General features: G+C 35.9%; 3 protein-coding genes across 3 annotated transcripts in view; all 3 read left to right on the plus strand.

The window, feature by feature from the left end:
• The window catches only part of LOC148943826 (uncharacterized), a 606,774-nt gene that overhangs the window by 568,061 nt on the left and 24,396 nt on the right, over window positions 1-14,317 (plus strand). The window contains 1 exon segment of the mRNA XM_089101702.1: window positions 13,629-13,808. Within this exon segment, the coding sequence (XP_088957828.1) occupies window positions 13,739-13,808 (70 nt within the window). The 5' untranslated portion in view covers window positions 13,629-13,738.
• On the plus strand, window positions 2,858-4,448 carry LOC148943833 (uncharacterized). Its single transcript, XM_089101253.1, has 2 exons — window positions 2,858-2,931; window positions 3,365-4,448. The coding sequence occupies exons 1-2, from the start codon at window positions 2,858-2,860 to the stop codon at window positions 4,446-4,448; spliced, it is 1,158 nt and encodes a 385-aa protein (XP_088957379.1).
• Window positions 5,260-12,509, plus strand: LOC148943834 (uncharacterized). Its single transcript, XM_089101254.1, has 2 exons — window positions 5,260-6,009; window positions 12,489-12,509. Exons 1-2 carry the CDS (start codon window positions 5,260-5,262, stop codon window positions 12,507-12,509), a joined length of 771 nt encoding a protein of 256 aa, XP_088957380.1.

Here is a 14,317-nt window from a genome sequence, read left to right on the forward strand (position 1 = left end):
TAATTTCTATCTCTAAATCAACTATGGTGAACAAAATGGCTATCTCAAAACTTTGATTGGATGTGTTTGGGGAAATGGTGGGTGTGGAAGGGGTTTTAGTTGCCTTCCAATCACTTTTGACTATTAAAAAGGTCACAAGCCACTCCAATTGTCAATCAAATTAGCTCTTTTCAAAGTTTCTACAACAAATCCTTCAATACAAAGTGCCTGGTCTAAAGGAAAAAAAAATACATTGTGCCAACATTGTTCTTTACTTAGGCAGTGACAATTGCACTGCCTATGAAAACATAAAATATATTGGCAATTTTTTTAAAACAAGCCTAAAACCCTCAAGAATGATATCACAGCAAAACTGACATTTATTTTGAGGGGTCTCTAGCTTTTTTTTAAACTTCTGAATTTTTCTTTCTAAATAATATTTTCCTCGGAAGACTAAGGAAAATAATAATTACCATTCCTAATTCAGATACATATGACATTTTTTTCTCACCAGGAATTTTTTAAAGATACATGCTTTTAAACTTTCGGTAACTATGGCCTGGGTTTAGTCCTTACAGTGTTCAAAATGGAATTTGCCCCAAAAGCAAGTAGACTATGGAATTATGAAAGAGCATAAAGGAAAAACACCAAGTGATGCATTCACTTTCCTCCTAGCTAAATTGTGTTGTAAACTGCAAATTTACCCAATTCAGTTCACTTTAATAATAGGCTAAAAATTATAGCTAATCTTTGCTAAAAGTGTTTTGCTTTATTTTACTGCCTAGCCCTTCTATTGTGCCAATGTTTAGCCAAAGTTGTATAATCCCTAAATATTTTGCCATACATCACTTTTTTTTTGAATATGCATTGGAAATATATAGTTTAGGCTATATGCATGCACATTAGACAGTAAACATATACATATAATTTAGTTAGGAAGAAAGAGAACACATCATTTGATGCATTTTTTAAATGGTCTTTCCAAATTCAATGATCACTTCTAGGGTATCTATTTTGAGCCCTTAAAGGGGCTAAAACAGCCCATATTAACTAAAAGCTTAAGAATGTGTTTACAAAAAAATCTGGAAAAAAAATTTCCATTTATAGCTGATTCAGTAATGGTAATAATTATTTTCATTAGTCTTCATAACAAAATGTTATTTGGAAAATAAATTTGCAGAAATTTTTTAATAGAGCCTGAAATATAAAAAAATAAAAACACAGCATAACAAAAAGTACACAATTGGAATTCCCCTTTTTAAATACACTAAATAGAAAACTTACAGCCATCACCTTAAACAACAAGTAAATAGTAACTTTCTAATCAGTGGAAGCAAATAAAATACCAAGTTTGAAATAAGTCAAATTTATATGGAAATAGTTTGATTCTTTAACTAAGGTTGTGCTTGATTTGGATTCTGTGATCCCAGGATCAGTAAGAAAACATATTTTTCAATTCTTCTCATATAATTTGTGTTGAAGAATAGATTTATTTAACTGGAGTTGCCTGTATAACATTATTACTAATTTATGCTCTTTGCTTTGAAGCAAAACAGCGTCATCTATAATAATTCTCAATAGCAGATTCTAGAGTGCATTCATATTATGATATATATACAGTCTTTGAATAGTGAAATTTACCTACAATTAAAGTGGAGATCTGATGCCAGAGTAAAGAAATGTCTTCAGGACATTGTTCTCTGTTGTTTAAAATTAAAATATCCACCATTAACCAAAATTTCCAGTATTTCTACAATGCCAAACAATAACAACTTTAAGCACTTTTCTTCCCCATCAATATCACTCCTGTTTTATTCACCTGTGATACACCTCTCCTACGAAGGCCTACGTCGGAGCGCCATCTAGAGGTCAAGGCTACAAAACAGTATTTTATATTATTAGTAGGATTTAAGGCTCTTCTTGGGAGGAAAACGAGCAGAAGAGGAGAGGGCACCTGTTGCAACGGCCATAGAGGTAGCTGCCAGGTCTTTTGACTCTTAAACTGTGGGGAATAGGTAGCGGGGCTCTACACTTCCCTTATTTTCCTTGACGTAAAAGCTCCAAAGTAATTTCTCCCGTGTGCAGGGTTGCCGGCGACCATTTCTGTGCGTATCTTTTCTGACGCCGAAATTAGACATGCAGTGTTGCTATGTTGGTTTTTACAAAGTTATCACAATATAGCCAAATCGGACTGAAAAATTTTGTTTAGCCCAAAAATGAGTGCTGCTTCAAAGAGACTTTGTCAGTCTCCCCAAAAAGGAGTCGATCTTTGTTCAGCCTGTGATGCTAGCCTGCAAGATGAAAGCTACACACTTCTATGTGATGGTTGCAAAAGGTGGGTTTGCACTGAATGTTTGAATATGTCAGACCCCTAATACAAACTGTTTACAAAAATGAGTCGTTGCTTAGGATCAACCTGTTATCCTATATGTAAGCAAAAAGGAACAGCTGCTTTGCTGGAAGTTATTCAGAGAATTGTTACTGACTCTTTTGCAAAATTCCAGTCGGACTTGAAAGAGGGAGTGAACGATCAATTTCCGGTGCTTCTTAAACCTCTAAGTGAAAAAGTTCAAGTCTTGGAAACTGAACTACAGGGAAAGTGCTCTCAGTCAGATCTGAAGAACAAGGTTACCTTAGCAGTATCATAAGTTATCCTCTAAAGTGAAAACTGACCTGTTCAACGAACTTTCTAGCCAGATTTGTTCGGTTTTGGACCAGCAGATTTCCATAGTTGCAAGTCTAGTAACTCAGCGTGGACTTGGTGACTTAGTACAAAAAGAGAAAAACTTCATTTTGTTTGGCTTGAAGGAGACGAGTGCAATAAGCCAGAAAGCTCAGAACGAAAGTGACCTTAAGTATGCCAATGAAGTTCTGCTGAATGAGTGTCCAGCTAAGTGTGCATTCTCTGTATGCCTGGGACAAAAACAAGGGAGTAGAAGTAGACCAGCAAAGGTGATTTTCAAGTCCCCCCTCTATCGTGGTATAGCGGCTTTTTTCCTTGTGAGCAGGATTGAGAATATTAAGGCTAGCATACCAAACTTCCGTGTTGCACATGATAGAAGCAATGCAGAATTGGCTGAGAAGAAGAAGTATGATGAACTTAAAAAGGACCTTACTGGGAAAGTAGCTGCAGGTGAAACCGGTTGGAAAATCAAAACGCGGAAAATGGGCCAGAACTAGCCTAGTTTGCAAAGAGAGGCTTTTTCGTCCCCAAAACAAATCGGAGATGTCATAGTGAACAGTTAGTTGTGGCATATACAAATTCAGATTGTTTATCGTCAAAGGGGGATGAATTTGTTGCACTTGTTCAAAGCTGGAAACCCCACGTAATTGTCGTGACCGAGGTTTAGCCCAAGAATTGTGGTAACCCCTTTGTCGATTTTAGGCAACAAAGTGGATACGATTCTGTGCATACTATTAACTATGAACGAGGAGTTGGTGTTTATGTTTGTTCTTCCCTGAGTTTAAAATATAAAGAAGTTGATTCTAAGTTTACAAGTCAAGGACATGAGGTAGTTAGTTTTGAGCTGAGACATCCGCGTTGGTCCCAAAGTGTGTGTATAGTAGCGGTTTACCGGAGCCCGTCTAAGAGTATTAATAGTACTTTTAAAGACGAGGGCCTATTCAGCTACCTTACTTACCTTCCGTCAGTTTTGTCTAAAATTGGGATTATTAGTGACTTTAACGCTCCTGGTATAAATTGGTTATCACACAGTACAACGTTATCTGATTCGAGTTTCAGGCATAAACTAGTACAGACACTCGGTTATAGCTTTCTCCATCAGCATGTTACTGAGCCCACTAGGTTTCGAACTGGAATGAATCCATCTACCTTAGACCTTATTATAACTAAGCACCCAGATGACCTAGAGAATTTAGAGCTTCTGCCTCCTCTAGGTAAAAGTGATCACGTGGTATTGTCTTTCTGCGTTAATGTGAGCATTCCGTTAAATCCTAAGTCAAAATTGTTATATGATTATTCTAGAGGTAGTTATGACAAATTTAGAGATTTTGTACATTATGTTGATATTGTTAGTGAGCTTCGCCATAGTTCTGTGGATCTAGATATAGCTTTTCATTTTATCCGTGAAGTAGTAGTAGAAGGATGCCAGAAGTTTATTCCAAGGTATACTATTAGAGAGGGTATGAAAAAACGTAATAATCCACCAAAATTTGTCCTTGAAGCAATACCTGCGAAAAATAGACACTGGAGAGCTTATTTATCAGCTGGGGATGATGAATCTTGGCATGCTTACAAGAGGATGAGAAATAGGGTGACGGTGATCCTGTGGTCACACACTGAGTCAGTGGAATCGTCTATAATTAGTTGCACGCAAAGTTGTCCAAAAAGTTATTGGAAGTATGTGAATAAGGGCAAAAAAGAGCAGTTGCCATCGTCCACGATCTTCAATGACCCAGTCACTGGTGAAACTGTTGATGATGATAAAAGAAAAGCAGCCATTTGTTAATGAAACCTTTTCATCTGTTTTTGGTAATCCTGCTACCCATAAGATATCTAATTTATCACTGGCACCAGAAGCTTCTGTGTTACAGAATGAGTCACAATATGATGACTCTGATGTAGTGCCTGAGCTTGTCCAAAAAATTATGCACGAGCTTTCTGTTGATAAAGCCCCTGATATAGATGGTGTCTCAAATGCTATTATGCAAGAACTGGCTTCTTCTTTAGCAGCTCCACTAGCATTTCCTTTTAATCTTTGCTTGGAGTCTGGTAAGTGCCCTGCTGCGTGAGAAAAGGCAGTCATAAAACCCCTTCAAAAGGGTGGACCAAGGTCGGATTTTACGAATTATCGCCCTATCTCGAACACGTCGATTTTTTCGAGAATTATGGAATAAGTAATTGTGTATTGGATCCAAAATTATTTTGATAAAAATAAATTGTGGAGTACAGCACTGCATGGTTTTCGAAAAAATCGATTGTGTAACACGCAGTTAACGGAAGTAATCAATGATTTTCAAAAGATGACTGATTCATGCCTAAAGTTTGATTGTATTTATATTGATTTTTGCAAGGCATTCGACAAGGTTTGGATATCCTTGCTGGTGGAAAAATGTCAAAAGTATGGGATTGGATGTAGAAGCATGACTTGGATTAAGGATTACCTAACTAATCAGACACATAAAGTGAAGGTTGGTGAGGCACTATCTGAAGGGTGTGGAGTTCTAAGCGGGGTCCCTCAGGGTAGCTGCCTGGGACTAGTTTTATTCTGTTTATTTATAAATGATTTACCGCAGGTAATCTGACACAGCACCATTAAAATGTTTGCGGACGATGTAAAGCTATACAGAGGTGTCAAATCCCCAGTTGATGTGACACTTCTACAGGGAGATTTGGAAGTATTGTTTGAATGGTGTAATTTAAATTCTATGTTTGTTAACCAGAAGAAATGTCATGTGATGCATTACTTCATGAAAGATGTGGCATACCAGTACTTCATTGATGATGTGTTGGTGTGCCCTGTTAACTCTATTAGGGATCTCGGTATTATTTTTGATGATCAGCTGAGGCTTGATAAGCAAGCATCAGCTGTTTCGCGTAAAGCAAACTATGGTTTGCTTTGCGTCAAAAGAGCTTTCAGAAGGTTTAACCTAAGAAGTTTTACCACATTGTATAAGACGATGGTGCGCCCTGTTGTTGAATACTGCTCATTTGTGTGGTATCCGACTAGAAGATCTGATTCACTGTTGATTGAAAAGGTGCAAAGACGAGCGTCCAAATTTGTCCCCTATCTGAAATACCTACCTTATGAGCAGAGATTGAGTAGCCTGAGCTTACCATCTCTGCAATTCAGAAGTGATAGAATGGACCTTGTCAACACTCTCTGCATCATAAAGGGTATTGACCATGTGTCTTGGGAAGATTTCTTTGAGTTTGGTCATTATCCATCTACGCGGCAGAATTCTTTAAAATTAAACCACCAGCCAAGGGTATCAAGGAAAGTTGGACAGAGTTCCTTTGTAAATCGTTCAGTAAAATCATGGAACACGTTGCCCGACCGAGTAGTTCTGGTGAATGATGTTGCGGCTTTCAAAACAGCATTAATTGAGACCTCATTTTATGAAAGGCAGTACCTAAGGACCGTGAAGTGTATATTTGTTGTGGGTTTCTTCGTTTTTTTTTTGTTTTTTTTTATGAAGTTTATAGTTTTTGTTTTTGTTGTTTATAAGTGTTGCTCATGGTATGTAATTTGTGCTGTATGAGACAAGCCTATGGCTTATTCCATTTCTGATTAATAAATAAACAAGGAAAATTCCTTTTTTGTACAAGTGTTGATTCATCCTTTTCCTTTTTTTTTCTTCCTTGTTGCTAACTGGACTCTGAAACATCAAAGTTTTATAGCCCTTATTTAACAGCTAATTTTTATATCTATTTAGTTTTTAACATTTATTTTTTTAATTTTACAATATAGTTAAAAACTATAAACATGTTATAAGTTACCTTTTGGGGCCCAAAAAGGGTTTAAAATGTGATTTCCCCAGAAGCAATTATTGAATTTGGAAGAACTTTAAAAAGCAACTGATTTATCCACTGATACCCTAGCCAAATTATGTGAAAATGTAAATATTTACTAATTTAGTAAATATGAAATGTTTACTGAATTAGTAATGAACTAAATTCTTATCATGAAGTAAGAATTGTTTTCTTAAAATTTTTCATTCTCAAGAGGTATAATTGTTACTGATATCTAGTCAATTTATAAATAAAACTTAAGAATAGATCCAAATCCTGTATATTATTTGATGTTTTTGTGCATTACATCTTTACTAGCAGTGCAGAATTTCCACACTCCAGCATAAAACACTATAAACCTTTGAAAACTTTAAAAACAAACTTAAAATAGCTGGAAGAGATGCTGGTTTATCTGGTCGTAAAATATTTTCCTCATGTCACTTTCAGAGGCAACGCTGTAGCGTTGCCTATAGTAAAGGTCATACGCCTCCAATGATGTATTATTTATATTTTTTTTTTTTTTTCCCAGAGGGACTTCATATGGAAGGAGTTGTCGTAGAAACTTCAAAGGGGGCTCATTCGATTGGAAATCGATTGTTTTAGGGCCCTTTTTAATAGTCGAAAGTGATTGGAGGGCAACTAGCCCCCCCACGCCCATCTTTCCCCCAAACACATCCAATCAAAATTTTGAGATAGCCATTTTGTTCAGCATAGTTGATTTCCAGATATAAAATATATTTTTGAGGACGAAACTCCCCCACAACCCTCAGGGCAAGGGTTTTAAGTTCTGCCCTGGGGGCATATAAGGTTTTTATATAAGGTGTTGTCGTAGAAACTTCTAAAAAGGTTCAATGGATTGGAAATTAAAGGGCTTGTGCCTTGTTTAATAGTCGAAAGTGATTGGAGTGTAACTCGCCCCCGGGCCCCCCACGCCCATCAATTCCCCAAACCCATCCAATCAAAATTTTGAGATAGTCAGTTTGTTCAGCGTAGTTGATTTCCAGATAGAAAATATATTTTTGAGGAGGACAATCACCCACAACCCTCAGGGCAAGGGTTTTAAGTTATACCCTGGGGGCATGTAAGGTTTCATAGAAGGTTGTCGTAGGAACTTTATAAAGGGCTTATTCGATAGGAAATTGAAATAGCTATTTTCACTTTTATTATACTAATAAAATTGGAGGTCAACGAGCCCCCCCCCCCACGCCCATTAATCCCCCAAACACATCGAATAACAATTTATATGTAGCTAGTTTATTCAATACGGCTGATTTTGTCAGATAAAATATATTTTTGAGGAGGACACACACCCACCATCCACGGGACAATGGTTTTAAGTTATAGCCTGGGGGCATATAAGGTTTTTATAGAAGGCGTTGTCGTAGAAACTTCAAAAAAGGCTCAATCGATTGGAAATTAAAGGACCAGTGCCCTTTTTAATAGTCGAAAATGATTGGAGGGCAACTCACCTCCCCCCCCCCCACTTCCATCATTCCCCCAAACACATCCAAACAAAATTTTGAGATAGCCATTTTGTTCAGCGTAGTTAATTTCCAGATAGAAAATATCTTTTGAGGAGGACACTCCACCACAACCCTCAAGGCAAGGGTTTGAAGTTATGCCCTAGGGGAATATAAGGTTTTTATAGAAGGCGTTGTCGTAGAAACTTCAAAAAAGACTCATTCGATTGGAAATTCATAGGACTAGTGCCCTTTTTAATAGTTTAAAGTGTTTGGAGGGAAACTAGCCCGCCCCCCCCCCCCACGCCCATTATTCCCCAACATACATCGAAACAAAATTTTGAGATAACCATTTTGTTCAGCGTAGTTGATTTCCACATAGAAATATATTTTTGAGGAGGACAATCCCCCACAACCCTCAGGGCAAGGGTTTTAAATTGTACCCTGGGGGCATATAAGGTTTTTATAGAAGGCGTTGTCATAGGAACTTCAATAAAGGCTCATTAGATTGGAAATTCAAAAAGCTAGTGCCGTTTTAAATAGTCGAATGTGATTGGAGGGCAACTAGCCCCCCCCCCCCACGCCCATCATTCCCCCAAACACATCCAATCAAAATGTTGTGTTAGCCATTTTTTTCATCGTAACTTATTTCCAGATAGAAAATACGTTCTTGAGGTGAGTACTCCCACATATTCAACAAGGCAAGTGTTGCAAGCTACGATCTGGGAGCTTGTGAGGTCTTTATAGAAGCAATTCTCATAGAAACTTAAAAAAAGGTTCATTCGATTTGAAATTGAGAATTCTAGTGCCCTTTTAAATAGTTAAAAGTGATTGGAGGGCAACTAGCCCCCCCCCACGCCCATTATTCCCCCAAACACATCCAATCAAAATTTTGAGATAGCCATTTTGTTCAGCGTAGTTGATTTCCAGACAGAAGATATGTATACGCCGAGGACTATCTATCACAACCCTCAGGGCAGGGGTTTTGAGCCATGCCCAGGGGGTATATCTGTTTTTTGAAGATGCCGTTGTCGTAGAAACTTCAAAACAGGCTCAATCGATTGAAAATTAAAGGGCTAGTGCCCTTTTTAATAGTCGAAAGTGATTGGAGGGCAACTCCCCCCTCCCACTCCCATCATTCCCCTAAACACATCCAAACAAAATTTTGAGATAGCCATTCTGTTCAGCGTAGTTAATTTCCAGATTGAAAATATATTTTGAGGAGGATACTCCCCCACAACCCTCAGGGCAAGGGTTTTAAGTTATGGCTTGGGGGCATATAAGGTTTTTATAGAAGGCCTTGTCGTAGAAATTTCAAAAAAGGCTCATTCGATTGGAAATTCAAAGGGTTAGTACCTTTTTTAATAGTCAAAAGTGATTGGAGGGAACTCGCCCCCCCCCCCTCCACGCCCATCATTCCCCCAAACACATCCAATCAAAATGTTGAGATAGCCATTTTGTTCAGCGTAGTTGATTTCCAAATAGAAAATATTCTTTTGAGGAGGACAATCCCCAACAACCCTCAGGGCAACGATTTTAAGTTATGTCCTGGGGGCACATAAGGTTTTTATAGAAGGCGATGTCGTAGAAACTTCAAAACAGGCTCAATCGATTGGAAATTAAAGGGTTAGTGCCCTTTTTAATAGTCGAAAATGATTGGAGGGCAACTCCTCCCCCCACTCCCATCATTCCCCCAAACACATCCAATCAAAATTTTGAGATAGCCATTTTGTTCAGCTTAGTTAATTTCCAGATAGAAAATATATTTTGAGGAGGACACTCCCCCACAACCCTCAGGGCAAGGGTTTTAAGTTATGGCCTGGGGGCATATAACGTTTTTATAGAAGGCGTTGTCGTAGAAACTTCAAAACAGGCTCATTCGATTGGAAATTCAAAGGGCTAGTGCCCTTTTTAATAGTCGAAAGTGATTGGAGGGCAACTAGCCCCCCCCCCTCCACGCCCATCATTCCCCCAAACACATCCAATCAAAATTTTGAGATAGCCATTTTGTTCAGCATAGTTGATTTTTACATAGAAAACATGTTTTTGAGGAGGAAAATTCCCCACAACCCTCAGGGCAAGGGTTTTAAGTTATGCCCTGGGGGCATATAAGGTTTTTATAGAACGCGTTGTCGTTGAAACTTCAAAAAAGGTTCATTGAATTACAAAGTCAAAAGGCTATTATCCTTTTTGACAATTAAAAGCGATTTGACGGAACCTCGCCCCCCCCCACGCCCAGCCGACACTACCAAACCTCACCTAACCATTTGGATATAACGCTGGGTCTCAGCGGAGTTTTTTGCCACGTAGAAAATATATTTTGAGGAGGACAATCCCCCAAAACCCTCAGGGCAAGGGTTTTAAGTTATGCCCTGGGGGCTTATAAGGTTTTTATAGAAGGCATCGTAAAAACTACAAAAAAGGCTCATTCGATTAGAAATTCAAAGGGCTAGTGCCCTTTTTAATAGTCGAAAGTGATGTTATTTGGGCCATTTTGTTCAAAAAGAGATTGGAGGGTAACTAGCCCCCCCCCTCTTCCAAGGCATAAATGCATCAGATAATTTTGAGATAGACATTTTGTTAAAATAGTTCAAAGTTCTGATAACAAAAAACTCCGGCGTCGACACAGCCCACTAGGGCCCGGGGTTAGGCGTTTTAAGTTATGCCCTGGAGCAAAAACTTATTAAGGGGGGTTTATAACTTATGGGAAGGGGTTTTGTATGGGAAGAACACATGGGAAACCTATTATACGAGTAATTATCCAACTATAAGGTTAAAATATATACTCTAAGAAAGATGCCATATTTCTTTCGCATAAAAGATCCTATTTAGGTTAATTCAGAACAGTCGTGTTCCCTTTGTGTCAGCAAGTAAAATGGTCTAAACTCCCTTGTTGAAGCTATTTTTTCAATCCATTAATTGTTTTCAATTGCTGTCAACAAGTTATTCAAGCTGTCTATTGTTAATATATAAGGTTTTTATCAAAGAGTTAATAGTATATAATTTGAAAAAAGCCTCAATCGATTTAAATTGAAATTTCTAGATCTGTTTTTTAATGTAAAGAATACTCGGAGAGTAAGTACCCCCCCCCCTCCATGCCATAAAATCTTGAAACTTTTTGCAATCAAAAACGAACAAAAATTAATTTAAAAAAACTTTCCAAAAAATAAGTTTTTCAAAGAAAAGTAAAGGCCATTTTAAACTTAAGCTCAGTTGATACGAATACCTGTTAAAATTCAAACTCAAAACGACCAGAAATTACTATTAAAGAATAAATGAAACCCAAAACAAACAGAAATTAAATAAACAATCATAGCAAAAAACATACAACAGGTAATAATATAAATGAATAAATAGATCTTAAAGCGAGTAATACTTAGATTGAATATGAAAATCAAGCTTAAAACGAAAACAAATGTTTTGCTATTAAAGTATAAATGAAACTTAAAACGAACAGAAATTAAATAAACAATCAATGCGAACAAACATACAATATATATTAATGTAAATAAATAGATAAATCTTAAAACGAGTGCTGATTTTAAGCTTGATTTTCATATTCAATCTAAGCATTACTCGCTTTAAGATCTATTTATTCATTTATATTATTACTTGTTGTATGTTTTTTTGCTATGATTGTTTATTTAATTTCTGTTCGTTTTGGGTTTCATTTATTCTTTAATAGTAATTTCTGGTCGTTTTGAGTTTGAATTTTAACAGTGTATTCGTATCAACTGAGCTTAAGTTTAAAATGGCCTTTACTTTTCTTTGAAAAACTTATTTTTTGGAAAGTTTTTTTTAAATTAATACCTATAAAAGACCATGCAATATTCATTGCAGAAGCCATAATACAATCCAGGGTATAAATATAATGATTAGAAGGGGATAGATAAATTTTCAAAGAAACTGGATGTAATATTTGAATTCCAGATGAAATTTTGATTCTAAAAGTATATATGTTTCTTAACTATGTCAATAATTTGTGAAATGGAAAATTTACTTATGGTCCCAGCTGTTATCCTAGGATATTGTAAGAGCTTTGAGGAAACACAGGTTTTGTTTAGTGGTTACTCTCTCCAGCCCAAGTTATGCAATATGGGGCATGGGGTTTTATTCCCACCACAGCAAGGCTGAGCAACATGCTTGCTACTTGTCCCTGTAAAAACAACCTAGCAACTGAAACGTTGACTTGACACCTTATGTGCCAGCACTGGTTCTGGAAGATCTTTATCCTATCCTCAAAAAAGAAATATATGAATTAAGGAATCAAATTGTGCTAATTTTTATGTTGTTAAGGCATTAATTTCTGAAGAGTTGTAATTCTATAGGTCTACTGCTACCAAAAATTGTAAAATGTTTGTTTTTATTTTTGGTAAAGGTTGCCTTTCTTCACTTTACCTACTCCCTTAAAGAATAAATATATAGGGGGTGGGGCTACATTGCCAGATTAATGACAAAAAACTGTAAACTTTCTTTTCACTTTTCTTGTAAAGTAGTAACAGGAACTAGTGGCACTAAAATCTATTAAAGGATTTTTAAATTGTGTTATCATGTGTTATAATATGAAACATTTTCAGGAACATGAAAAACATGGATGAAATTATCCACCAATTTTTTCGGTTGCTTTTTTTGCGCATCATTCAGACTGGCAGTACATCACATCATCAACCACATTTTCGCATATCACTAATCAAAGATTTGATTTTTTTTTTTTGTACTTTGAAACAATTTAATGCACAAAAGTTAAATTTTTAACCCTTTCTTGTCATATTTATGTGTGTTTTTTTCTGGGTCTGTAATAAAGTTCCAACTATTAAAAGGGAGATTTGGGCAAGTTTTGACCTTGGAAGGTGGTCTATGTGCAAAAAGAGTATAGCAATGACTGGCTAGTGTTACACACAATCTTTTTTACATTTAATTTGTAGTTGTAAATTGAATATCTAGAATCACATCAAATCTCTAGAATCACATCAAATTTCTAGATGGCAAGTATTGTTCTATTTTATTAGATCTTAAAGTGTACAGAAATTTATTAGTATAGAATTTTTCTTAGATTCCTTTGATTTTACTTGACATTTTGCCCTGAAAGTGCCAAATTACCTCCAGTATTCAATTTTTAAGCGTCACTTCTAAGAAGTTTGTAAAAGCCTCTTGTCTGAAATAGTAGGCCTACTCTGGAATTTTATTCAAAATCAATCATTTTTATAGTTTTCAGTGAAAACTGTATAAGTGGAAGTTTAATCACTTTCTCACTCTTCATGTTCTAGAAATAGAAAAAGTTGTTCCTTTTCCTAGTAAAAGACGCTTTTTTTCACTCTTCATGCTCTCCTCTCCTAGAAAAAGAAAAAGGAGAAAGCATCCCATTTTTAAGTGTTTATTGATATAGCATCTAATCAGCTACAAGATATTTTCTGCAGTCCAGGTCTATATTTTTATTCTGATTTTGAAAGCATCACTTTTCTAGTGTACAAGTTTTCTAAGCCAACAAAACTCAATTCCTCAGTTTGGCTGTAAAAGTTTTATTGTAACTTAAAATCCAAGCCTTAACTTTAAATATTAATTGGTTAGAAACATAGTTTGAATTTTAGTACCATCTTTTTAAAAAAAAATCAATGATATTTCTAATAATTTTGACTGCTGAATGAGTGGAATCTATGTTTAGCCTAGATTAAAATAAAATTGATTAAATGGAGTCATCATAGCTTGTAAATTTCTAGGGACTTTTTGCCAACAAAAGTTGTTCTACTGTTGTGGGTCAAACTGGAATAAAATACCAAAGTGTTGTTAACACTATTATATATTTCATAACTGGCTAATATATTCTATTATGGACTTGTCTCAAATTCCAAAGATGGCTGAACTCATCACCCTTTCTGAGTCTTCTGATATTAAAAATGGTAAGTTATTGAATGAAATTTTTGGAACCAAAACAAATATTCTTAGCTTTGTTAAATAATTTTTAAAAAATATATTTTTATAAGCTTGATTCTCCTTAAATATTGCTTCTATATGTTCCTATGATATTTTTCCTAAGGAAGTTTTCAACATAGCCTATGTTCTACAGGCTTTTTAAAGTTTTTACTGGTTCATCTATACATTAACCTTTGCTTGGAAACCGTATTAGATGAAAGCTGTACATGTGTAGTTTGCACTTATAAGGACTTTTTCATTCAATTCCTGTTTTTTTTTAAAGTAGCATGGAAGTGTCCTAACAATCAGTAAAAGTGATCACTAAAATCGTTTTATAAATATGTCTTATCTATTGTTGCTCTTTAGGAATTAAAAAATGTGGGAGGAAATTTGTATCCAAAGAAATGACATCCTCAGTATGTATGTACTAAAGAAAACAATAACCTTCAGTCATAAGTGTTGAGTACAGGATAATCTCATCCTTTACCCAAAATAA

The sequence above is a fragment of the Artemia sp. Qi Xiang Cuo genome, chromosome 15 (genome assembly GCF_049724085.1).
Source record: "Artemia sp. Qi Xiang Cuo chromosome 15, ASM4972408v1, whole genome shotgun sequence".
NCBI lineage: Eukaryota > Metazoa > Arthropoda > Branchiopoda > Anostraca > Artemiidae > Artemia > Artemia sp. Qi Xiang Cuo.

Coding starts and splice junctions, on each gene's coding strand:
- LOC148943834 (XM_089101254.1), top strand. CDS start 5,260: ATGTTTGCGGACGATGTAAAGCTATACAGAGGTGTCAAATCCCCAGTT. Junction 6,010..12,488: donor TGCCCGACCGAGTAGTTCTG/GTGAATGATGTT, acceptor AAACATTTTCAG/GAACATGAAAAACATGGATG.
- LOC148943833 (XM_089101253.1), top strand. CDS start 2,858: ATGAGTGTCCAGCTAAGTGTGCATTCTCTGTATGCCTGGGACAAAAAC. Junction 2,932..3,364: donor GTAGAAGTAGACCAGCAAAG/GTGATTTTCAAG, acceptor TGTCGATTTTAG/GCAACAAAGTGGATACGATT.